We start from the raw sequence: 26,546 nt of genomic DNA, 5'->3' as shown, positions 1-26,546 counted from the left end.
TTTGTTTTATCCACTTCATTTTATTTCTGTGGCATTTCTGCTTTTGTAGGGAAGTGAAGAAAGAACGGAGCCATCTGCTGCACGTCTTGTGTTTCTTCTACAGATGTTGAGAAGTTTGTAGACAAACAGATGCAGAGGAGTTTGGAAGTGATGTGAATAAAGTGCTGTGATACAAAACGTTTATTGAATCTTATTTAAAGGTCTGTTAAGCTGATCTTCTGGAGCTTTCTACATTTTTTCTATCATTTAAACAGAGTGAAATATTGTCTTGAAATCAAAGAAAAAGCAGTGTTTATTTTAGCAGGTTTTTTTGTTAGGTTCCTGTAAATATTTCACAGATGTCTATAATTAATATGGTCTTTCTCATGTGGAAAACTGCACCTGAGGAAACTGGGAAGAAGACCTCAGTAACCTCTCTGAAGGAATGACCTTTCACCTAGATCTTTTAAAAAACTTTTTGCAGTATTTTTGCTGTTGCTGGTAGTACTTTTGTTCTGCCAAAACTGCTTTTTTCCATAAATATGTGAAAGCTCATTTTCATGTGTAGCCCCTGAATGGAGGCCTCTAATGGTGTGCAGAGCTAGCAGCCAAGTGTAATCCATGTGTCTTCTGATGTGCCTTTTAGTCATTTTTTTATATTTCCTTAATACTCTATGAATGTTAAGGTTTTGTCACCAGCAGCACACAGTATTCACAGACATGTTTATCCTTCTAAAGCAGGAAGGGTTCGCTCAGCACTGCATGTGTTTACTGCAAACCACCCCACTGTGTGTTCATGAGGTTTCCTCTGACGTGGCTCATCTGTGGGGGGGGTCACAGACTGAACTCTGGAAGCCTGCATGGCCTCTGTTCTGTAAATGATTTACACCATGCTTATACTTTAAAGAGAAAAAAACAAAGCCTAGCCTTCAAAATATTGATCAACCGATCAGATCATGCAAAAACCACAAGTGAGAGCTTTTATGACAATAGGCTTCAACATGCAAGATATAAAGTCGCTCCACAGAAAAGAAAATAACCACAAGAGTAATGCTGGATTGGATGATCACACAAGTATTTAATATTTGTAATTACTGTATATTCAAACAATCACTTAACACAATATATCTCAGTATGTTCAACTGTCACACACAAATGATAAATTAAAGCAGACCTATTACACTTTTTTATATTCTTATTCTCATATATGCACTGTTTCAGTGGTGAATGTTTATATTAAATATAGTCAAATTTTCAAATACTGTGGTCCGGGTACGAGCAACTGATCCATGTGCCAACGCCCAGGCTTCACATTGCCTTAAATACTCCATTTCAATCTGTGTAATGCCAAAGAGGTGGATATCTTTAACATACCAGGCACCTGCTGTTCAAATCTTCTGTTTGTGAGGGACAGCTAATCAGCTGGCTTAAAGGGAGAGGAGTTAAAACAGGCTGTTTTCAGAGGGACAAAGAATAAAAATGTGGCGCTGGAAGCTTAACCCTAACAGGTCCACTTTAAGCAAAATGTCCTCATACCAAATGTGTCTTAAATATAGTTTCTTAGCAAAATACATCACCACAAACTTCAGTGCACTTTTAAGCTGGAGATGTTTGACTATCACACTTCACTCACTCGTCACACACGTATTTGTAAACACTCTCTGGAGCTTGAAAAAGGCGACTGGACTTCTTTTTGTTTCTTGAAGACGTTTCACCTCTCATCCGAAAGGCTTCTTCAGTTCTCAACCAAATGGTGGAGAGACCCAGGTATTTAAACCCCTGTGGGCGTAGTCCCCTGGAGGTGGTTATGACCCTCTATTGATCATGTGCGTGAACACATGTGCGTGAACACATGTGTTCACGCACATGATCAATAGAGGGTCATAACCACCTCCAGGGGACTACGCCCACAGGGGTTTAAATACCTGGGTCTCTCCACCATTTGGTTGAGAACTGAAGAAGCCTTTCGGATGAGAGGTGAAACGTCTTCAAGAAACAAAAAGAAGTCCAGTCGCCTTTTTCAAGCTCCAGAGACTACTATGACCTGGATGACTGAGAATCTACACAGACATTTGTAAACACTCTTATTTTTTACAGCAGATGAACACCACACTGGCACATGTTGGTATTTGAACTTTGACCAGCAAAAGCAGACCAGCAAAGCAAAGAAGCCAAGGACATAATCTCAGTGCAAGAATAAGCTGAAATGTATACTTTTTTTTTTTTTTTTCTACCTTTAATAAACATGTCTGTAACATCTGGGTGAGGTTACCCATGCAGCTTTTTCATACAAACATGATGGAGGAATGTAACGTGTTATTAGTCTGTTTTTTTTTTTTTTGGGCAAACACCATTTCCTCTGTGTATGTGCCAGATAGGTGTGCCCAGAGGAGTACAAGCTGAAAGGACAGGAAAGGCGAATGTCAGCTTACAAGTTGTTTGACCTTCTTTCTATGGTCCCCAAAAAGTTTTTTGGTTAGACTGAAAGGCTGTAGATTAATAGCAGATAAGAAGAAGCCTTATCACAGTGCATGTCAAAATACAATTCTGAAATGTAGGCTTGTGTGTCTAGTGAATTTGTTCCGGTTGCATTTATATTGCTATAATCTATTACTGTAGGAGTAATGCAGGATATTCTTTACTTCAGGTGAATTCCTCTTCAAGTCCTTTAGTAGTGAATACCCAATCAAAAGAAAGAAAACTCTAACAACCTCATCAGAGCATCAGAATTAAACAAATTTGATGGCAGAAGAAGCTGAAACTCAATGTGAATCATGTAACAAGAAGATCCAGCAACTGGGGTTAAGCTCTTAGCTTGAACTGATGAGCACGCGTGATCCAAGAACCCAGATCCACTCTGGAATGCATCTCATCAGTCCGTACTGGAAAGACAAAAAAGTGAGGAGAGAAGCAGATGCAGAAAATCATTTTAATGTTTTAAGTTCTGGTTTCACAAAAGCTGGAAATGTATCAGCGAACTGTGAGTAATATACTTCCTGTGAAGATACCAAGATAAAAACTGATGGCATGACTTATTTGTACTGACCTGCAGGGTATGAGGCCAGTAGCCTGTGGTCTTGTTCGAGACACCCAGAGTGGAGATGGCATGGCGAGCATAAACTTCTGGCTTTGGTACAAACCAGCCTTCTTTTCGTGATGGTGATGATGATGGCTGCTGCTCACTTGAGGCTATCTAAATGGAAACGGACACAAAGATTTAAGAAGCTCGAATTCACTCATCTCCTAAGCTTTATAGCTAATTCCATATAACAGGAAAGTATATGTTTTGAAAACAATGTGCAGTAGCATTCATTGTAAACACCAAAAAAGATCAGGCTCCTTCATTTAATGGGAAAAAGAAGAAAAACCTAAATGTTGCATGATGTGAAAACCCAAGCAGTCATACATCAGCAAAAGAGCAGTCAAGATTATGGATCTGGTCAGACTCTTGCTGTCAGCACTGAGGAATTAGAGAGCAGCAATTGTTCGGTTATTTACCTGGAAAGGGATCAGACTCTGAATGAAGATCCCTTTGCCACTGTACTCAAGGTGAAGCGCTCTTGACAAATGATCCAGGTATCCCTGAAATGTCAGAGGAAAGATTACTATTGTCAGGAAGAAATAATGTGTTTGTGACTGGGTTTGCACTCAGTGCACAGAAGAGGAAAAGCAGATGACGGCTCGGAAACATTCAAACTTTACTTTAAAAAGTGGCTCACTCCATTTGCTGGCCACACCCCCACTTCACATGCCAAAAGAAACTTACATATTTTAATCAATCATTGACAAAAGAGTGAGGATTAAAGCTGAATTTCGGTGAAAACAGGTGACTTCAACTTATTTTAGAAAAATCATATTTGTTCAACTTAGTTTCCCGACATATTTTTCCCCAGGTCATCCACACCCACCAGCAGTGGATCTACTTGCCAAAGTTTGAGAACCACTACTTTAAGGGGATCCAAGTAATAATTGATCAGAACCATCAATGTGCTATTACAAAGCATCGGCTGCGAAAAAGATCTATGCAGGCTATAGATGTGTTTTACTGGTATCTTTCCATGCTTGCAGAGTTTAGCAGTGATTTGTCTCACAGTGGAGGCGGTGAGCGTCACTCTTCCAGGAAGAGGTCTGCAACAAGCACCCGATGATATATTGACCACGGCGCCTCTGCTGCGCTCCACCATTCCTGGCAGAACCAATCGGGTCATCAGAGTAGTGACTGCAACGTTCCTATTCACCAAATCCAAGAGGTGCTGCTCGGGCACTTCAATCAGGCTCTGGGGTGAAGCCAAAGACTCATCGACACAGTTCACCAGGAAGCCGATATCTTTCCCCCTCAATGCGTCTTTGAGTGGCTTGCATGCCACTTGGTCCAGGGAGACATCAGCTGACACGACAAGAGTTTCCACTTCATAACTTTGGGAGAGGGATGCAGCAGTGTCTCTAACAGAGGAAGGGTCCTGAGCGACAAAGATAATGCTGATGCCATGCCTGGCCAGCTCCTCTGCATACGCTTTGGCTACAGGCTCTGTTGCACCTGACAGGAGAGACGACAAAGTCATGCCATAGACAACAAAAAAGTGTACAGTAGCACGTAGTTTAGTAGTAAGTAGTTTAAGCATTTTTTTCATTTATTGAGAAAATAGAAGACCAATCACAGAGGAAAATGTATTTCCCCCCTTTCATGATTTCTCTCTTTTTTTTCCCCCATATTTGTCACAATTAAATGTTTCAGATCCAATCAAACAAATTTTAATATTAGACATAGATAACCTGAATAAATACAAAATTAAGTTTTTAAATGATGATTTCATTTATTAGGGGGAAAAAAGCTATTCAAACCTACCTGGCCCTGTGTGAAAAAGTGATTCCTCCCTAATTTTGTTAAATCGTGAATTCACTGTGATTAACCAGTTTTTGGAAAGCTGAGTTCAATTTCACTAGCCACACCCAGGCCTGACTACTGCCAGACCTGGTGAATCAAGAAATCACCTAAACAGAACCTGTCTGACAAAGTGAAGTAGGCCAAAGGGAACACATCACATGACACAATCCGAAGAAACAGCTGAGAAACAAAAATCATTGATATCAGGCTGGAAAGGGCTACAAAGGCATTTCTAAGGCTCTGGGACTCCAGAAAAACCACGATAAGAGCCATTATCCACAAATAGAGAAAACTTGGAAGAGTGGTGAACCTTCCCAGAAATAGGGGTTCTACAAAAGTTACTCCAAGATCACATCGATGACTCATCCTGGAGGTCACAAAAGAAACCAGAACAACATCTAAAGAACAGCAGGCCTCACTTGCCTCAGTTAAGGTCAGGATTTATGATTCTGGGCATAAATGGCCTCCATGGGAGAGTTCTGAGGTGAAAACCACTGCTGACCAAAAAGAACACAAAGACTTTTGGGAAACAATTTGAGACAAAAGTTGAACTTTTTGGAAGGTTTGAGTCCTGTTACACCTGGCGTGAAACTAACACTGCATTTCATAAAAAGAAAATGATACCAACAGTCAAACATTGTGGTGGCAGTGTGATGTCTGGGGCTGCTTTGCTGCTTCAGGGCCTGGATGACTTGCCATAATTGAATCGTAAATTTTACCAGAAAATCCTGAAGAATGTCGGGCCATCAGTTTGTGCCGTGAAGCTGAAAAGGACTTGGGTTATGCAGCAGGACAATGATCCGGAACACACCAGCAAGACCACCTCTGAATGGCTCAATAAAACAAAATAAAAGGAAAAAAAACAAAAACAAAATGAAGGTTTTAAAGTGCCCAGTCAAAGTCTGGACTCAAATCAGAAGATGTTTTGACTTGACCTTAAACAGGCCGTTCATGCTGGAATTGTGGCTGAATTAAAATAACTTTGGAAAGAAGAGTGTGCCAAAATTCCTCTGCAGTTATAGCAAACGCTTGGTTGCCATTCTTGCTGCTAAAGGTAGCACAAACAGTTACTAAGTTTAAGGGCAATCCCTTTTTCACATAGGGCCAGGTAGGTTTGGATAGCTTTTTTTCCATTAATAAATGAAATCATCATGTAAAAACTGCATTTTGTATTTACCAGTGTTATTCATGTCTAATATTAAAATTTGTTTGATCAGATCTGAAACGTGACAAAAGCGAAAAAAAAAAAAAAAAAAAAAATCAGGAAGGGGGTAAATACTTTTTTGCAGCACTGCAGATATTTGCCATTAAAATAACTAACAATCAGCATGTTATGACTACTTCAAAGATTCCAAGTGCCAAAAAAATTCTCTGCTTCACAAAATAAACATTTTGGGGGCTGTTGTAGAACATTAAACAATTAGCTGACTGACAGAAAACTTACTGGTAATAATTTTGACATCTTATAAATCATTTAAGAAATTTATAAAAACAGTTGATGCTGTAACTGTAACCACAAGGTTACAGCTTCTGAAAACAAACCATCTGCCATTTTAAGGATTTGTTTCCATTACACTATATCCACTTCTTGTTTTTCAGTTTAACTTCTATTTTCTGCACTTGGTTGTGACAGGAGCTTCAGTAGAGTTTATTTCAATTATGACATAATTTAAATAAGTTCTGTTGTGGCCCATCCTTACCATAAACGACAGCCCAGTCACCGTATCTCTGAGTCAGCTTCTTACTTGGGATCATTCTGGGCAGGAAATGCACCCTGACCAACGTGCAGCAGTCACTCAGCAGGATTACTGCCCTGCTGGCCGTGTACAGAGCACCGACCAGAGCCAGGGTCTCAAAGTAAGAGCTGCACGACCGAGAAATTTCTCTGTACAAAAACTGAAAGCTGTCAACCGCCGCCATAGCCCACGCTGTTGTTGCTGAGATAATTTGCTAGACAATGCTCATTCAGCGATACAACGCTGGAATTTGTACGTGTAAAGGTTAACGAGTAATTCAGACGTGTGAATGAAAAATGCAGCTGTGTCCTGCACAGTAAAATTTCTAATAATACGGTAAGATTTCACGTTTCAAAAGCAGCAAAGTCTCCTCTGTGGCGCCCGGTGAAAGGAGTAAAAACATTGGATCACGTGACAGCGTGGAACAGCGGTGCTGCGTTCAAATCCATAAGAAATAAATTGTCTAAATTCTCTCACCTCATGTCAAATGCTTTTAAAAATATTCACAGTGTAGTGACGATTGAATCACGCTATAGGTTTTGCATGAAAAACAATCAAAGTAAACTATGTCTTTTAAATTTTTACCCCAGGCTATCCTCACTGTAAGACTTTCATCATAAAAGCCAGATTTCCGATTATCGTGGCCGCGCCGTGCAGGGTCTCCCACAATGCACCACAGTTAACACTGGACGTTTCCATAGAGACACAGCTGTGGATGGCGGAGTGCTAACTCGATGAAGCGCATTTACCTGCACAAAGACAAGGTGACGGATTTAAAAAAAAAAAAAAAAAAACCCTAAACGTGATACCTTCCTCTTGGCTTCATTGCTTTTTTAGCCCAGCTGCCGTTTCACGTGAATTTGGGCACTTTTGGTTTTTAGCTTGCGGTGTTTCAGCCATGGCAGCATCAAGCTAACCAGAGAAGGGACACATTCATTGTGTTCAGCATCAGAGTTAAAACGGTGGAGGTGGACACTCAAAGCGATTTATGCCTCTCTTTTATTTATTTAACGGCATATTTACGTGGTAACGGTGGTGTAGACCGTGGCTGGAATCGCCTGTTTGTCCAGAAAAGAATCACTCCTGCTGGTGATTAAGTGATTGTCACTTGGCTAAGTGCAACTGAGAAAGATATAATGATAACGTATTTATGTTTTAGGTTAGAGGACTGAAACCTGTTTGGTGCATGCCAGCATTTTCATTAGAAAGAAAAACCCTGTCATGTTCATCATTTGTCATATTTGAAATGAAGTACAAACTAGAGCCTGACCTGAGCCTACCCCTTATTTCTTTGTATTTTGCTTCCAAGGAACAAACGACTTGTAATTTTGGTCTTGAGCAGTAGTTCTCCAGGCTTTCTCAAGTTTGTCTTTGGACATTGGTTGCTTTTTCACATTTTAAGTCTTGTCCTTGTACCTGGCCATTTTCCCATTAATTTTTTTTTTTTTTGTCAAACCACTTAACACTGATCTATGAATCATACAAGCATAAAAAAATTCACCTAACTCAAGAGCTGAATCAGTTTTGTCTCTACGCATAACAGATAACACATCATCTGTTCCCATTTCTTTAGTAAAATATATGAAAAATGCCAAAGATAACAGTTTGACAGACCCAAAGTAGTATTTTTCAAGGGATTAATCAAGGGATTAGATGAAAACTTGGCATATCTCAGCATGGTGTGCAGTCTGTCCTTAAAAAATCTTAACTGGACAAATGAAGGACAAAAGAAGAAGTGTTAGGCTCAAAAAAACAAAACAAACAAAAATCATCTACAGCAGATAACAGTACCTGAAAGTCGGGGGGAGATCTGGCACATCAGGTGATACTGTTCATCAAAGCCTCATCAGAAATGGTTTCAGTGGAAGGGTGGCTAGAATTGTACAAACTCTATTTTTGCCTTTTATATTGTATTTCCATGTATATTCAAATGTGTCCATTTTCATAGCAGAATATAAACGGAGAAAGTGGCTGAAGACTTTTGCACAGGATTGTAAATATGGTATTTTAAACATCACAGTGTACACAAATTAAGAATGTTAGAGTTATGCTGAAAAGGGAAAATTTTGGGTTTATCATTTATTAAATTTCCAGCAAAATATTTGATCAACTAGCTATTAAAATCCCTTTAATTAAAAACCTTTTCTTTTCCACACAGCAGTAGCAGAGATGTCTCAGTTGTCGGCTGAGGATCAGGTAGAGTTGCAGTCCTTGCTTAAGCAGCTGCTGAGAAGCATCAGTGACAAGATCTCCAGTGCTCCATCAACTGAATGTGCTGAAGAGATCCTTCTTCACCTGGAGGAGACCGACAAGAACTTCCACAAGTAAGTCCACCATCAAACAGCATGGCATCGAATTTAAGTGTTGGATTTAAAAGATAGGCTTTGTGCTGTCTCTGTAGGTATGTGTTCTTTGTGTTGTTTTGAATATATATTAACAGTATTGGTGTGATTTGGTTTTTCTCTCCTTTCAGTTATGAGTTTGTCAAGTATCTCCGTCAGTACGTGGAGAACTCTTTAGGCACTGTGGTTGAAGAGGAAACAAAGAACTTGACCAGAGGAGATGGACAACATGCAGTTGGCTTGGGACATGACACCCTGATTCACGCAGTGACCCAAAGGACCAGAGACTCAGCTGAGTGAGCGTCTCTGAATAGCTTTAGCATCTTTTCACTAATGGCTAGTTTCAAACCTCCATGCTTAGTTCCAGATATGCTGGAAGACTGAAGAACTCAACCTTCTTAGTAGAACAATTAAGTTAGAATTTCAAATACAAAAATGTGCTGCTTCTTCTTGTTTTGAGTGCTCCCTTTAAGGGTCATCATTACAGATCGTCTGCCTCATCTCACCCTATCGCTTCCCTTACACCAGCCATACTGTGTCTTCCCACACTACCATGAACTTTCTCTTTGACTTTCCTTTTATCCTCCTGCCTGATAGCTCCATCTTCAGCATTCAGTATATCCTCTATCCCTCCTCTGCACATGTCCAAACCATCTGAGCTGCCCCTCTGACATGCTCATTCCTAATATCCATCCTGGTCGCCCCTTAACATCTTTAACTCTGCCTCTTCCAGCTCCCCCTCCTGTTTTTTGTTTGTGCCACCTTCTCCAAACCATGCAAAATAACTGGTTTTAATATGATCTCATAAACCTTCCCTTTGACTTATGCTGTTACCTTAATATTCTTCTCTACAACTCGCTTTGTGACCTCTCTAGTGCATTCTCTTTTGCTTTGAATAATGATCCCACCTTTAGTTCTTCTACCCCTTGTATCTTCACCATTCCATTTGCCTCACTTTCATTCACACACATGTATTCTGTTTTGCTGCCACTCACTTTCACTCCTACGCTATCCAGTGCATATCTCCACCTCTCCAGACGCTCCTCCACCTGCTCCCTACTCTCACTACAGATCACAATGTTGTCTGTGAGCATCATAGTCCAGAGACTCCTGTCTGACCTCATCTGTCAACCTGTCCATCATTGCAAAGAAGAAGGGGCTCTAGTACTAAACTGTGCTATATTTCTCAGATAGTTTCATGTAAAGCTGCCACCAGTCTTTTTCCTACATAGAGGAAATTTTGGAACTCCAGAAGAGGTTTTAGTGACATCCAAAAGATAAATGTTAAAGAAATGAGAGGAAAAATGCTACTTCAAACTCACTCGAGTTTCATATATTGTCAGATAAACAATGGCTAAGCTTGCTGTGACCCGTGCAATAATATGGGTTGACCTGGTTTTGCTCACTCACTTTCTGTCTTTGTGACAGGTACCAGCAGATGATGCACACCTTGAAAAACACCATGATTATGGTTGTGGAGTCTTTAATCAACAAGTTTGAGGAAGACCAGCTGAAAAAGGAGGAGATACACCAAGAGACGCAGCGTAGTCAGTCCAATCTCCAGTTCACTGATAACTGCTCTGACAGTGACTCGTCCTTCAACCAGGTTAGAGAAACACCGGTTCTAATCTGATGGCAATAAACTAATTTAATTACTCATTGCTTCTATATTGTTTCCTGGCTTCAATTTCTGGATGGCATTGGTCGCATACGTTTCTTTCTTTCCACAGTACACTGAGTAGAGGTGATAATTAAAGTTTGATTCATAGGGTGAAATTGTTGTTGCAAAGCAGTGAGAGCTATTTTTGTTTTTGTTTGTTTGTTTTGTTTTATGATGTATAATGATAATTTTAATTTCCTATCACTTTTCATTTACAGAGTTATGGATTCATCAGACAAGAGCAGCTGCAGGTTTTGGCCGAAAAGCTTGACTCCAACAAGCCCAAAGAGGTAAAAACCTACACACTGCTTTATAGTTTCTTTCAGGTCACGGGAGGATTCTGTAGCTCAGATCCGTAATTCAGGTGATCAGGTGTTTTAAGGGGGTGCAGTGTAAATGAGAGGGATGTGACATGTAAAACAAGGCAAGAACCAGAAAAATGTCATATAACATTATTTCGTCCCTTTTAGCTTTCCTTAGACTTCTAACCAGATTGCAGCTTATTACCAGTTAGCTATGGAGTAAAATTATGTCCCCATTTTTAACAATGTGCACAGTTGGCAAAGACAACACCAGACAAATATGAAATGCTGAATAAATCACAGATGTAGGTGGTGATTTCCTGGTCTGAAAATGGGCTAAATCAGAATCAGAATACTTTATTAATCCCAAGGGGAACTTTCTTTTATTACAGATGCTCACTTAAAATATAAATATTATAGAAAGAAAATGTAAATTCTTTCGAAAAAAAGGAAAAACTAAGGTATTAAAAATGTAATGCTAAATTAAAATTAAATAATCTAAAGCTAAAACAATACTAAGTACAGTATAGATAAGATATTAGAAGTGAAAATAGTCCAATTGTCATAAGGAAGAGTTACAAAGTTTGATGGTCTCAGGTAGGAATGATTCCTGTGGCATTCTGTGGTGCATTGTGGAAATACACCACTTATAGCAATGATGAGGGTTTGTGCAAAGGACTAATCAGCTAAAATGTTACAAAATACTGCTCAGTGTAATTAACAGTGTAGTCCAGGTGCATGATGTAAATCTGTATGTAGGTGCGTTGGGAGGCTCTGCAGGCCCTCTGCTGTGCTCCTCCATCTGATGTGCTGAGCTGTGAGAGCTGGAGCAGCCTGCGCAGGAACCTCAGTGCAGCTCTGACTGAGCCCGACCCCGACCTTAGCGTGAGTCCTGAGCAGCCTCGTCGACACACTGTGATAGTATAAGTGGCGCATTTATACTTTAATCTATAAAGAAATCAATAATAATCATGCCATTTTTTATTAACAATTTCTTGCTTTAAAATTGAACAGAACAAACAACTACAGAAACGACTTAATCTTGTTAAATTTCCTCTCACTGAATTTTCTCATCATTTAAAATGTCGGTATAATTGATTGATTATATAAATGTATGTATGCTCACGCCTGTCCCTCTCACCTCTGTCAGGATAATGTGCTGCAGTTCTTTGCTAAAAGCCTCTCCTCCTCTCCTCTGAATGTGACGCGGGAAATCTACACAAGCCTCGGTAGGCTACTCAGTGGACCGTTGTGGGTTTTAATGTGCTGTGCAACACCATTTTGTTTGAATTAAACCAACATTATTAAAAAAAAAAATCTGAAAGGGTCACTTACTTTCAGGCCAAATGAAGAAACGCCTCTTTCCCTTTTTGTATGTAGGATTATTCAGTTATTAGTAAATAGTAGTTTTGGTTTTATGTTTAGATGTTTTGAGTGGAAGTGTTTGGTTTGCAGGTTTAGGTGGGTTGTATGTGTCAAAGTTAGGAAGTTTCCCGACAGAAAATTGAATTGTAATAATGTGATCAATGTTATTTACACCATCTCTCAGTGGTTTTAATGTTGTGGCTCACCGTTGTATAGCTAACACCTTTATGATCTTGCATGGTTTGTAATAATTTGCTTTTTGATCTGCAGCTAAAACTGTGGAGTCAAGTTTTCTGTCTCATAAGCTGAGCTTTCCAAGTGGCTCAGCTACTCTTGACATTAACAGACCTGAGATCAGTCGTCTTCTTAAGCAGGTACAGGATCTTATCCATGACAGCGTTTTAACTGTATCATTGTAATATAAAAGTACACACACTATTTCTCTCTGTTTTCAGATTCGCCTGATGAATGACTTTCAAAAGGAGGTGACGAGCTTCTGGATACGTCATCCAGAGAAGTGAGTTGGCAAGTTACTTGTTCCTTGTTTGTGTGTCCAGTCATCACACACTATCCAGATGTCACTGAATAAAATGCAATCTGATGTAACATAATAATGCCTAGTAAATGGTAAAGTAATAATTCATTTTAAGGGGTATGAAATTGGCGCATATATATTTATATTAAGTTATCCATGCTCATTCTGTTCTATTCTAAGTTTCTCAACCTTTCTTTGTGGTTAATTTATTTCCTGCAATTATTTATAGAGTGATGGAACAGTCTGTAAGTCTATTTTGAGGTTTCTTCTTTCTGTCTTGCTTATAGATACATGGAGGAAGTTATCGAGAGCACTTTCTCCCTGTTGGCCTTCCATCATGAACATGAGTCACCAGGAACTGAGAAACTCCTGGAACCAGTTCATTTACTGGCTTTACTGGATGTTAAAGCTACCTGGTTTAAAAAGTGGATGGTGTGTATGACAAATGAAAATATGTTTCTGATTTACAGAGGATGGATTTTTGTATGAATCACTGTGTTTGTATTTTTCATTTTGAGGCTTTATTTCTATGTTCTTTTATTTATATTGCACTCTGCTACATATATTCTTTCTGTTTTTTCTCCTGGCATATGCCTCTTAGCATGGATACTACAGCAGGTCTGTGGTTCTCAGACTTCTGGAGAGAAAATACAAGTCTGTGGTGAGTGACTTACTCAATGATCAGTATCTTTCATTAACTTCTTTGTACTTCTAAAAAGGTCTGAAACAAGAGGGGAGCAAATGAACATCAGAAGGATTTACCTGAGTCTATGCAAAACTGTATTTTTGAGGATGACAGATCCTGATTTTTAGTGATTGAAAAAGTCAATATTGAGATATATATCAGTCAAGCTTAATATTATGACCACCTGCCTAATATTGTGTTGGTCCCCCTTTTGCTGCCAAAACAGCCCTGACCCATCGAGGCATGGGCTCCACTACACCCCTAAAGGTGTGCTGTGGTATCTGGCACCAAGATATTAGCAACAGATCCTTTAAGTCCTTTAAGTTGAGAGGTGGGGCCTCCATGGATTGGACTTGTTTGACCAGCACATCCCACAGATGCTCTATTGAAATCTGGGGAATTAGGAGGTCAGGTCAACACCTCAAACTCATTGATATGCTCCTCAAACCATTCCTGAGCCACTTTTGCTTTGTGGCAGGGTGCTTTATCCTTCTTCCCATAGTGCATCCTGGTGCCATGTGTTCCCCAGGTTCCGCATGTGTTTCTCAAGTGATGCACATGTACCAGGCCATCCACGTGATGTAAAAGAAAAGATGATTTGTCAGACCAGGCCCCCTTCATTGTTCCGTGGTCACATCCCATTGATGGAACTTTTGGCAGGTGGGAGGGTCAGTATGGGGACCCTGACTGGTCTGCTGCTATGCAGCCCCATACACACTAAACTGTGATGGACTGTGTCTTATGACACCTTTCTATCAGAACCAGCATTAACTTTTTCATCTATTTAAGCTATAGGACTTAACGTGTTGAGTCAGACCACAGGGGCCAGATTTTGCTTGCCACGTGCATTAGTGGGCCTTGACCACCCATGACCCCCTTGCTGGTTCACCACTGTTCCTTCCTTGGACCACTTTTAATAGATACTGAGCACTGCAGACCGGGAACACCCCACAAGCACTGCAGTTTTGGAGATGCTCTGACACAGTCGTCTAGCCATCACAATTTAGCCTTTGTCAAACTCACTCAAATCCTTAAGCTTGCCCAGTTTCCCTGCTTTTAACACATCAACTTTGAGGACAAAACATTCACTTGCTCCCTAATAAATCCCACCCAGTGTTATCCACTTCACCAGTCAGTGATCATAATGTTATGCTTGCTCTGTGTGTGTATATACACACACATATACATATGCGCACACTGACGTTAACTGACTCTTGCTATTAAAGTCCTGTTTGTCATTTTGTGGGTTGCAGGTGTAAATCACAGCCAAACAGTGCAGGTCAATGTACTGGTTTTTTTGACCAAAGGGCACAGGAGAGGAGTGGCATTTTGACATTTAAGAATTGATTGTTTAAGCTCAAACCTCCCTTTCAACTATAACTCTGAGTTTAGAAAGGATTACTGTGAATCACTGCTGAAACTTTCTCTAAAGAAACTGTCAATATCTTTCTAAAACACTGTAAGCCTAAACTGCTCTTGCATCGCAGAGCATTAAAATTCCCCACAGTGCTCGGATTTAGATTAAAAGCACCAGTTCTAGTCTTAAATCGCTTGATTAGATAAGAGGAGGTTGCATTGAAATTCTGACTGAATTCTTCAGTAAATATGCAGTTTTGGGCCTGTTTATAACAGCAGTCTACAAATTTGACTCGGCACATTAGTCATTGTCATTTTATCCAGGTAATTTAACATGTTTAGCAACCAAAGCAACATGCATTATTTTAATCTTTTGTTTTTCAGGCTGTAGCGGCTCTTCAGCAGTGCATTCAGTACAACGAGTCCTGTGAACATTTCACAAATGAGACAACTGATCTCCAGTCAGGGGAGCAGCAGAGCATTGGCAAGTAAAAAAACTCTATAAACTCATTATTTCTTCATCAGGTTTGTGTACTCTCTCAGGCATATTCAAAAACAAGTCTTCACTCTGAGCCTCTCCCTGTGTGCTAAGCATCAGCACATTTGAAGTAATGCTGATTTAATGTGTCTTGTGAAACAAACCAAAAAAAAAAAAAAAAACCTCTCAGACTGAACTACTGTGAAAGTCTAATGAGAAAGTAATGCTTCATTTGAAGCCTTTGGGTGCTTGTACCTAGACTTTGCCATCATTTATTCAGTTTCATTTATGCACAGGCGTTAAAACAGGTGTGCAGACGAAAACTATGGAATGAACAAGTCATAACAACAAAGGAAAGAGAAAAAAGCAAACAGAAAAAATGAGTGAATGACAGAGAGAAATGAAAATGTGACAAAATAAATGAACTGAAGGTTAACACACAAAAGACAAAAGTAATGCCACTGAAAATTTGGTGTAGCATTCACATGGTTTAAGAAAATGTTACATTTAACTTGGCACAAAAGGTAAGAAAATTTGTTTGGTCAGTTATTTCTTTGTCATAACAATGCTTCTTGGCAATAAATCATATACCGTATTTTTCGGACTATACGTCGCTCCGGAGTATAGGTCGCACCAGCCAAAAAATGCATAATAAAGAAGAAAAAAACATATATAGGTCGCACTGGACTATAAGTCGCACTTTTTGGGGGGGGGGGGGGGTTGATAGAATCCGAGACTCAGAGCACAAATTCCATCTTGAACGGCAATTTAAAATAATAATGGATTAAAGAACAGGACGAACACGGTTACACCTACGTTATGCTAACGTAGCACATTCAGCTACATGACGCACAACGAACACGTGTTCGGTATTGTTACGTTGTAAACACACTTCCAAAGTCCGCGATATTCACAACAAAGGTCGTCTTTATTAACAGAAAAACGGCTGCTGTAGGCCACAGCCACGCCAACCACAACTACAACAGCGGAACAGCAACACACACACAGGCAAGCTCTCGGTCTTTTTCTCTCTCTCCATGCTGCCTTCACGAACCTCCCGAACAGTCCGAAATCCCACAACATCAACACGCTCTCTAACTAAGAGAATCGCTACAGTATGTTAACGTAACATTAAGTTATTCAGATAACCATAGCATAAAGAACATACTAACAAGTTAACCAAACCATCAATCCATTGAATTCTTCATCCTCGGTGTCACTTCTAAACAATTCCGTACACTCCGTAGACGAAGCGCCGCTTCCTCTTCTGTGTAGCGTTAGTCAGACTCGTCGTCAGCTGCAGTTCCAATTATTCCAGCCTTTCTGAATCCCAACAGGATGGTTTGTCACTGAAGCCCATGTTTTCTTGATCCATCCAATGACTTCCAGGAAAGTTGGGTGGCGCATTCTCCCAGTTGCCGTTAAGCTGTGCTCTCCATCCATCATCCACTGCGCCCACAGGTTACGCAAGACTGCCTTAAAGCTGCAGTTCACGGAGATGTCAAGTGGCTGGAGTATTTTGGTTCATGTGTTATAAATGTCACATATACGTCGCTCCGGAGTATAGGTCGCACCCCCAGCCAAACTATGAAAAAAAGTGCGACTTATACTCCGGAAAATACGGTACTGTTGGAAAGCCTTTCTATTTCCCCCTAAATGGTGCCATATTTGTATGAAAAATCCATTTGTGGGTTGAGCAGCAGAGTTGAATATGTGGGTTGTGCCCATGAAAAACTTGACAACTCTACCTCCAGAGTTCAGCCCCAGACTGTGGAGACAAGGCAATGCCACTGGCTGCAGAATCTCATCTCAGTCTCTCTCTGCACCATCACGCTACCTTCAATAAAAGCTGATACCCTATTGGTGCAGGAATCAGTATAGCATTCTCCACGTCTTCTCCACACTTTGACCCTGCGATCCAGCTGCTGTAGGCAGATTCTGGACTCATCGCTGATCATAATGTTCCTCCACATGTTCAGGCTCAAATACACATATTGCAGAAATCAGCACACACAGGCCTGATGGTGAAGGGCAGTCATGGCAGGCCTGCTGGCAGTCCTATTAGACCGGAGATTGGTTGTGTGCAGTCTGTTCTGGATTGTCTGGGTAGAAAGCTGGCGCTATATTGTCCTGCAAACCTTGACTGCAAATCTGCCTACAGTTTGTAAGTGCTGGCAGGGTGAGGAAACAGTCTTCTTGTGGTGTCGTCTTCTTGGACGCCCACTTCGCGGCCTGTCTCTGACACCCTCCGTTATATAGAACTTGTCCTTCGATTTGGAGATGATACTAGCGTTCGCGCCAAATAATGTTGCAATTTGGTTTTGCGGAACACCAGCTTAAAGTTGCCCTATGGCATGGGCCCTATCCAAATCAGTCAAATGCAGAAACATTGTTACAACAAAGAAATTAACATTGTAATTACAGAGTAACATGGACATCAGGTGCACATCAGTTCACAAAGCTACATGTTGAAATTGAATAAATCAGAATGAATACAGGTGTAGATGGGGGGCATAAGGGAATGCTGGTTCCCTCTGTTATCTCCTGTAAGCCAGCTGGCTCCTTGAGACTGAACACTGTGACCTCGTCTTGGATAAGTGGTGATACGCCGACTCCCTCGGCACTGATACAGTCCACATAAAAGAGTTTTTTTTTCTCTGAGCTGTGCCTCTTTTGGCTCTCTGTTCTCTAGAGACATGGCAAGCCTGCCACAATTTTTCACCTGTCAGTCTCATTGTAATTCTACAGCCTTTGATATGAAAAGTCTGAAAATTGTCAGTCCACTACAATGCTGCCACATTTATTTTGGTTTTATGAGCACTTTTAAAAAAGTTTCACAGCCTTTCCTTTGTTTTATTCTTCTCTGTTTAGTTCCTTAAAATCCTCTGTATCACTCTGGTTTTCTCTAAATGTTTCAGGTTCAGCACAGAGGAGTGTTTATTCTGGAAAAGAGCTTGAGTATTCCTTCTTTGTTCACTCTCTGTGTGTCCTGGGGAAGCTCATCATCTACACCAATGGAAGAAAGCTTTTTCCAATCAAAATAAAGAAACACAAAGGTTTGGCATTGCAGGATTATCTCTTGCGCACTTTAACACATTATCTGTCACATCATAGCGAATATTATGCAATGGCTTATATAAGTGTTACATTTGACTGGAGTTAAATGAAACAACAGTCAAAGTTCTTTGTAGTTACAAAGAGCTTTCTGTGTTTATATTGCCTTTCTGCAAGCCACACAGGAACTCACTGAAGTTAAAGGGACACTGATAGTTTATTGATATGTGCTGATCATTATCTCAGTGAATTCAGTCTTTATAGCACAGGAATGTGTCTGGTCAGCATGTATCACTCCCTACATTTCAAGGGTGAAGAGATTTTAGCCCTCCACCTCTCCACCCTGTAATTACTAATGAAGTTACATAATACTGAAATTTCACTTAGTCAGATGATTACAGCAGATTTGTCATCTGATGTCCCTGCACTGAACTGTAATTAATTTACCTATTGATTACTCCTTCCAGGCAAGTCACACACAGTCAAAACATTCCTGTTTTATAATTTTATTCATCAGAAGTTACACACTTAGGGTGGAAACCTATTGATAAGCAGCTCATGGATAATGGTACACACCTTGATTCCTTGAGTTGGTTGTTCAATCATATTATGACTTTTTTAATCTCAGTTTGGGATTTGTGGATTTTTTCTGAAAGATTATTATATAACTGCTTTATATTTGGGATTTATTAGATTACAGTATTTTTTTTTTTTGAGGGCACCACTTAAGTAAAGTGCTCACATTTGTAGTTGTTTAAATTCTGCAGTTCAACCAGTTCAATATAAAGTCTATTATGCCAAGAAGTAGTAGGCTGTGCTGCCTTCAGATTTTTAGCAGTGTGGTTCTTCACATCATAAGAGATTAAGTCGATTAAATTTCGATTCAGCACTTGGTTTTTGTTTATATGAAGTAATAATAATAATTGTCATGCCATGTGTGACAGTTTATTTACAATTATCTACAATCAGCTATTTACAATTAACTCAAGGTCATCAAAACAAAAAGGGAGTTGAAAAAGGTCAAAAGGAAGTGTGTCAAACATCAGGGTCAAAATAACAAAAATCCCGACTTCCTAGAAACAAGAGTAGAGCTAAGCTTTAGGTGAAAACAAGAAGACAATGCCTACGCTCCCTCGCTGGCCACAAAACAGGAGACAAAGAGTGCACAAACAAAAATGGCCTACCAAGCTTCCACTAACAAGAGAGCTCTAACAAAAAAACAAACAGAAAAAACAGCAGAACCAACAAAACAGCCACCAAGGTTTTGCCATTTCCAGTCATATAAACACTTGAAGCATGAACAGCCTTAGTTCAGCAACCACACGTCGAATTCCAGTGGCCAAATGGCAGGGAGCACTTGCTGCTGGAGCCGTATATGCAGTTTCCCGAATGACTGCAGTGCCGTTCAGCTGTGGCAGTTAGGCAGGAAACACCAAGAGGAGAGAGGAGGAGAGCAGCTGTCTTTCAAGAAGAGGCCATAAGGTCAGTGGCTGTAACACCACGGACTATTGTAATTCATTACTCTCAGTTTGTCTTTAAAGCTCCCTGAAAAGCCTTCTGCTGATCCAAAATGCTGCAGCTAGAGTACTGATAGTGACTAGAAAGAGAGCATATTTCTCTCATATTGGCTTATTGGCTTCTCTTCACTGGCTCTCTGTTAAATCAAGAATTGAATTTAAAATCCTTCTTCTCACATACAAGGCCATGAATAATCAGGTGTACTTAAAAGTAGAATGGGAGGCAGAGCCTTCAGCTTTCAGGCCCCTTTTCTGTGGAAGCAGCTCCCAGTTTGGATTTGGGAGACAGACACCCTCTCTATTTTTAAGATTAGGCTTAAAACTTTCCTTTATAGTTAGGACTGGATCAGGTGACCTCGAACCCTCCTTCAGTCACACTGCAATAAGCCTAGACTGCTGGTTCCTGTGATGCACTGTTTCTTCCTATTAAAAGGGAGGTTTTCATTCCCACTGTTGGCAAGTGCGTGCTCATAGGGGGTCGTTCTGATTGTTGAATTTTCTCTGTATCATTGTAGGGTCTTTACCTTACAATACAAAGTGCCTTGAGGCGACTGTTTGTTGTGATTTGGCGCTATATAAATAAAATAGAATTGAATTGAAATTATGAATGACAAAAAATGCTGGCAGAAAAAGACACACAAGTTCAATATTGATTTGTCTGTTTATTTTTATTATCCTGTTATAAAATCAGAAAATGTCTGGTTATTTTAGTTTTCAGACATTTTTTAATTTGCTTGTTTTTTTTGCCGATCAAATCCAAAGTCTTACTCCCAAACATTTTAAGTGATTTCAAACTTCAGAAAGGCAGCAACTCTCTTTACTGTAGTACCTGCAACCAGGACTTGTGAGTGACATTTATGCTCACAGCAAAATTGCATATTAAGGCATTTATGCAAATATCAGAAATTTTTAAAACACTGCAGATACTAAAACCCATTGTGCACATAATGTACTGAGCAAACTATGCACAAGGGGTTGATCCTTGTCTCTGAGGTTACCTTAATTTCTGATATGGACTATTTCCTTCTCTGAAGTGCCTACTGCTTTTAGAGTCCCTGTCTAGACACAGTCACCACCGACTGATTCATTTATTATTATGTCTGTTTCAGATGCTGTTACCCTGACAGACCTGGTTGTCATTCTGATTAACATCATGTATCAACACCCTAAATTTGTGCACAGGGATGGCTCATGCACAGGTGGGGCGTGTACACTCACACACAGATATAAAGTAGAATTTTAGCTTCCTCACTGGTTTCTGTTCTGATAGGGAGTCTCAAATCAAGTGCTGAGGGAAGCTAGTGACCCGCCCTATGAGATGTAAAAAGCACTCCTTGGGTCATATCTTTTATCTCTTACCCTTGTACTGAGTCATGTAATACTTAATTTGTCTCCTTGAAGACTTTATTGCCCCATTCATTCTCGTGAATTATGTTACAGAAATGTTGCTGCCAGTGATCAATAGTGCTCCCCACCTTGGCTTAGTCCCCTTGGGCTGGGACAGAGAGTCATGCTGAATAAATCAGAGATTGATATTACTATTTTACCTGGAGTCTGATGAAGATCACATGAACCACTCTTGATTGTATTTTGAGCAGCATTATAAAACAAAAACAGAATGCACTCTGTGAGAGAATTAGTCTTGAAAGGGGGATGAGATGTTTGAATTTAAAGCTCCATTAGGCTATGTTTCCAGCTGGAATGCAAACACAACTTGTAAATCTTCACTTTTGTAATTTTCTCTTGTTACACAACATTGAACTCCAGTGATACGTTGATCGGTTCAAAATGTATATTTATGATCCTCATAGACATCAATGGAAATCTGTGTATTTACATAGATCAGAAATGCTTCAAATCATGTCTAAAAGCATCTATTTATAACTGTACATACACTTGTTCTTGCTTGTTTTTTGTCTGTCATTATTCTAAAAATCCAGTGTTGTCAAAAGTTCTTCTATCTGCTGAATCTTTGTGGGTGGGTATATGCAAATTTCAAAAGAGTGGATATACAAACTCTTTATTAGGTAAGCTTTGCTGGGTTAGATCCCCTTTTATGTTTAGTAGTACCTGAAGTAATTCTTCATGACGTAGTTTCCACAAGAAATTTTGGTCCATGCTGACATGAAAGCATCACATAGTTGTATCAGATTTCAACATACTTGAACAAGGCAGTTTGAGATGATTTGAGCTTTGTGACATGGTTGGTTATCCTGCTGGAAGCACTGGGTGCACTGTGGCCATAAACAGATGGACATGGACATACAGGTAGACTGTGGCATTTAAAAGATGGTTAATTGAGACTAAGGGGCCCAAAGTGTGTCCAGAAAATGTCCCCAACACCATTACACAAGGCAGCAAATTTCCAGTCTTCTGCTGTCCAGTTTTGAAGAGATTGTGTGAATTGTAGCTTCAGTTTCCTGTTCTTAGGTGACAGGAGTGCCACCCGGTGTGGTCTACTGCTGCTCTGTAAACCATAAAAATGGTTGTGTGGGGAAAATCCTAGTAGAGCCACACTTTGTGAAATATTCACACCAGTCTGTGACCAACAACCATGTTAATGTCAGAGTCACTTAAATCACCTTTCTTCCCCATTTCTTCCCCTTTGTAACTCCACTGAGTTGCTGCCATGTTATTGGCTGATTTATATACTTGTGTTAATGAGCAGTTGAGGAAGTGTACCTTACAAAGTGGCCTGTGAGTGTATATTTACATGATCTAAAAGTGTAAATCTAATGGGCAGATATAATCCTAGGGGATATAAATTAAATGAATTGATATGCATTTAATCCAGCTAATTGAATGCATATCAATTGCATTAACTGCAATTTAATTCAGTTGGACACATTTGTGATTTCCTGTTGGCATGTTCAGATTCCCTGTCACCCAGCAGTCTGGTGATGGAGGTGCTTTGGATGCTGTGTGAACGGACGGAGTGTGCTGTAGAGTGCCTCTATCAGACTCCAGTTATAGAGAAGCTGCTGGCTCCTGTTATAGCGCTCCTCCATGGACAGAAGGTCTCTCTCTCTCTCTCTCACACACACACACACACACACACACACACACACACACACACACACACACACACACACACACACACACACACACACAAATGTGTGTAGTTTTTCCTTCAGTTTCATCACTGTTAAAGATAAAGGTGTCATTTCAATGTTGAGAATCTGTTCAGGTGGCAGTTTTCCTGAAACAGTTGGTAATTTTGCGTGTTTATGTTCTGTGCTTTGCAGGCTGAATTAAAGTCTCCTGTAGCAACCCTGACTCTCATTGCGGATATTCTGGCTCGTGTTGCAAACACAGACAGAGGATTAGCTCTCTTCTTATATGAGAAGAATCTCATTGCAGCCCACAGTGAGAGGTGAGATGATGTGATTACATACACAGTGTCATTTTGTCTTTTTTAGTAGTAGTGAATAAATTACATTTTCATGACTTAGCTGGAAGATTTTAATATAGAGTAAAATTTGCATAGCAAATCCTGCTGGTTCTGCACTGGGAGCAGATTAGAACATGAGGATGCTTCTGGTTTGTGAGCAAATGGGATTATATCTTATCTCAAATGTCTCTGCAGCAGAAAGTAAAAAAAAATATCAAGATGCTCATCATCCTCATGTTAGTTTTATATTCTTTTGCCTGACCATGACTAGTCTGTAATCTCCTTCAGTCTGCCCAAGAACACTCCTGTTATGAATGAGCAAGAATGTAAGGCCACTTCACTTCTGTGTGCTGCCTCATTAAAAATGCTGGTAACAGTGAGGGTGTATTAAAGGGCTTCAAAGATCCCAAACAGTGTTTTTTTTTGGGGGGGGGGGGGGGGGGGGGGGGTGGTACTCAAGGAGTTTGGAGATGTAGTTCAGACTTTATATAAAAGATAGATGCAGCTTCTGGGTCTGAAAAGTAAATCCAGTGCTGAAGTACCTTAAAACTGCATTCTTTCTAACGGGCAGCAAGAGGCAGCTCCTGTGGGTTCAAGAAGTCAGATGGTAGCCATGTCTATAGCGCTCACTGGATCCATGGCCTCAGTAAACACTTTGCTTGTGATGTTATGTTCTCAGTTGCTAGTTTCAAGTCTTATCAAACAGAACATGATGTTGATTTTGTAAATTATGGTCCTCAAGTCAGTACTGCATGACCACTCAGTGTCAGTGTCAATCAGGTGCACCCTTTGCTCATCACCTGCGGTTTCAAAACCCCAAGACGATGGCAATGAATGTACTCTGCTTGAGACTTCAGTAATGGGACTTAACTAACCAGTACTGTAATTAGTAATGTTGCAGTGGTTACATCCATCTTTATATTCAATATGTGGTCATATATGGAAAGCCTGAGAATATGAGTAATTCAAATTAAAAGGGTTAAAAACTTATGTTGTTGTAGGATATATTTGCATGTACAAACATGTGCAAACATCACAGTTCATCATGCTCCAACATAGTCATTGAAAGTTACAAATTGAGATATCCTACACTCTAAAAAAAAATTCATATTGTGGCTCATATATCTATAATAAGCATCTCTGTCTCTTTCTGCCCTCCTCTGCAGAACCTTTGCTGCTCATATCATTGTGCAGTTCACCCGGAGGCTGCTCGATAGGGAACTGCCATCACTCTGTGAATCTGATGTGTCCCATGCATTATGTGGAGCCTTTATTTTAGTATGTCGGCAGATATACAACACCTGCGAGGGTCTGCAGGTTCTGCGACCCTACGGCCTGCACAAAGCTTTAGCTGCTGCATGGAAAAAGGTACATCCACCTCATTTGTGCCATTTACCGATACTTTAATATGTAGACCTCTTATGCTTTTCCTTAGTTTCACTATGGTGGATGCTCATATTAAACATGGCCAGAATTTCAAGTAATGAGGTCAGTGAACATACAAGTAATACCTGTGAGGTGGCTGTGAGAACAGAGGCCCCACCCACCTGCTGTTCAGATGTTTTGTTTATGAGGGGGAAATAGCTTGTTTCAGACAGAGGGTAAATTGAAGGGCTCCACCAAGGCCCAGTATAAGAAGAATAAGGATTAATTTGGACTTTGAATCACTTGAAACTGCTCTGTCCAAGGAAAAAACTGCTGTGCTAGAAATAAACCCAATTTGTTCACTTTACATTAGCTTTAGTTTGATAAATCTTACTTTGGTTAAGAGAACAGTTTCTAAACATACTTCAGTGGCTTTTAGATTAAAAGCAAAACAAAACAGTATTTACTGTGTGAGAGGAATGTTTCAGTTTTTTCACAAAATGCACCCAAGGATTTCACACACTGTTAAATTGTATCAACCGTCCTTTTTTATTGAGTAGTGCCTTCAAATTCAACAGTAGAAACAGAGTGACATCATCATAAGAGGTGATGTTAACTGTATCTTTTATCTAATATATCTAATAGAGGGGTGCCTGTATGTAATGATCACTGGCTAGAAAACGTGTTGTAATAAAGAGAGAACACGACATTCATCAAGTCAAAACAGCTTGAAGAGCATTATCATTATATGCAAATGGTGGGACTTAACTAACCTTTATAATGTTCTTGGAATGCTGTTTCTGCCTTAACAGCGCATCAGTTATCTTTAGCAATGCAGTCTGTGTTTGAACACAAAGCATAAAATATATAAACAAAACTAAAACCCAACTTCAAACCACCTCTGCTGCAGCACAGTTACAGAGGAATCATAGAAAAGACTTTTATTGGCACTGCTTCTGCCAAGCTGGGGACTTCAGTACTGTCTCAGTGGATGAGGAAGCAGTCCCGCCTCACAGCCTTACATGTCTGTATTCAAAAGATCCAGTATAAAAATTAACTTGTATGAGACATTGTTTTATTATTCTGGAACATTTCCCCACTTACTCCCTCCTGAATTTATCCATCAATTTATCTGTTAAATATTAATTATACACAAGTGTACGTGCTGCACTGTCACGCAGTGGACACACAATGGTCCTTTTAAAGTCTCAAGCTCATGCCCATATTTGTTCATAGCAGGGTTATTATAGTTAACGAAAACGAACGAAATAACGAAAACTGAAATTGAAAAAACATTGTCGTTAACTGAAATAAATAAAAACTATAATTAAAAGGAAAAAACGATAACTAATTAAAACTGAATTGTGAGTTTACAAAACTAACTAAAACTAACTGAAATTATCGATAAACTGACTTTCATTTACTTGTTTTTTTTTTTGTTTTTTTTTTAAACCTTGTGGATTGATATGAAATCATTGTTTCCGCTCTCCGAGTTTAAGCTGGGAGCGCCATAGGACAACTGTGTGAGTGCGCATGCGCGTGCGCTCACCGCGCTGGTCCGCCGAGAAAGCGGCAGAGTCCCGTATGGAGGTTCTTTGAGTACAAGAGCACAGATAGAATCGAAAGTCTTGTTGTGGATGATGAAAAATGTGCGGAACACTTCTCAGTCAGGAAAAACCAGCAACATCAAAGTCCACCTCAAACTGTTGCGTCCTTGTGCGTTTCCGGCTACTTTATCAGTGAGAGAATAACAATCAGGGATAATAATCAAAGCATCAATATAAGGACTCACAACTGTCAGCAAATTCCTGGAGGGAGACTGCTGAAACTATCAGGATGGACGTGAAGGAATGAAGAAAGTGAAAAAAAACAGGGACAAATATGTTTGCAGCCAAA

General features: G+C 39.9%; 2 protein-coding genes across 4 annotated transcripts in view; one reads left to right on the top strand and one right to left on the bottom strand.

Annotated features, from left to right (window-relative positions):
* Positions 1-2,055: 2,055 nt before the first annotated feature.
* Positions 2,056-7,001, bottom strand: hsdl1 (hydroxysteroid dehydrogenase like 1). Its single transcript, XM_030721520.1, has 5 exons — positions 6,565-7,001; positions 4,071-4,516; positions 3,478-3,561; positions 3,026-3,172; positions 2,056-2,861 (listed from the first exon to the last, which is right to left on the bottom strand). The coding sequence occupies exons 1-5, from the start codon at positions 6,782-6,784 to the stop codon at positions 2,790-2,792; spliced, it is 969 nt and encodes a 322-aa protein (XP_030577380.1). The 5' UTR covers positions 6,785-7,001; the 3' UTR covers positions 2,056-2,789.
* Positions 7,002-7,285: 284 nt separating this feature from the next.
* Positions 7,286-26,546, top strand: part of tbc1d32 (TBC1 domain family, member 32) — a 120,775-nt gene continuing 101,514 nt past the window's right edge. For 2 of the 3 annotated variants that reach the window (XM_030722067.1, XM_030722065.1), the window contains exons 1-17: positions 7,286-7,364; positions 8,759-8,924; positions 9,074-9,238; positions 10,371-10,548; positions 10,821-10,892; positions 11,664-11,789; positions 12,055-12,133; positions 12,540-12,643; positions 12,725-12,786; positions 13,092-13,236; positions 13,406-13,465; positions 15,230-15,329; positions 18,242-18,379; positions 21,004-21,093; positions 22,769-22,911; positions 23,140-23,267; positions 24,452-24,653. In XM_030722067.1, the coding sequence (XP_030577927.1) occupies positions 8,770-8,924; positions 9,074-9,238; positions 10,371-10,548; positions 10,821-10,892; positions 11,664-11,789; positions 12,055-12,133; positions 12,540-12,643; positions 12,725-12,786; positions 13,092-13,236; positions 13,406-13,465; positions 15,230-15,329; positions 18,242-18,379; positions 21,004-21,093; positions 22,769-22,911; positions 23,140-23,267; positions 24,452-24,653 (1,947 nt within the window). In that variant the 5' untranslated portion in view covers positions 7,286-7,364; positions 8,759-8,769. The remainder of the gene's footprint in view (positions 7,365-8,758; positions 8,925-9,073; positions 9,239-10,370; positions 10,549-10,820; positions 10,893-11,663; positions 11,790-12,054; positions 12,134-12,539; positions 12,644-12,724; positions 12,787-13,091; positions 13,237-13,405; positions 13,466-15,229; positions 15,330-18,241; positions 18,380-21,003; positions 21,094-22,768; positions 22,912-23,139; positions 23,268-24,451; positions 24,654-26,546) is intronic. The other variant, XM_030722066.1, reaches the window with a different exon arrangement.

Source organism: Archocentrus centrarchus, chromosome 24 (assembly GCF_007364275.1).
Source record: "Archocentrus centrarchus isolate MPI-CPG fArcCen1 chromosome 24, fArcCen1, whole genome shotgun sequence".
Lineage (NCBI taxonomy): Eukaryota > Metazoa > Chordata > Actinopteri > Cichliformes > Cichlidae > Archocentrus > Archocentrus centrarchus.
Note: the sequence above shows the minus strand (reverse complement) of the source record. Positions and strands in the feature narration are given on the sequence as shown.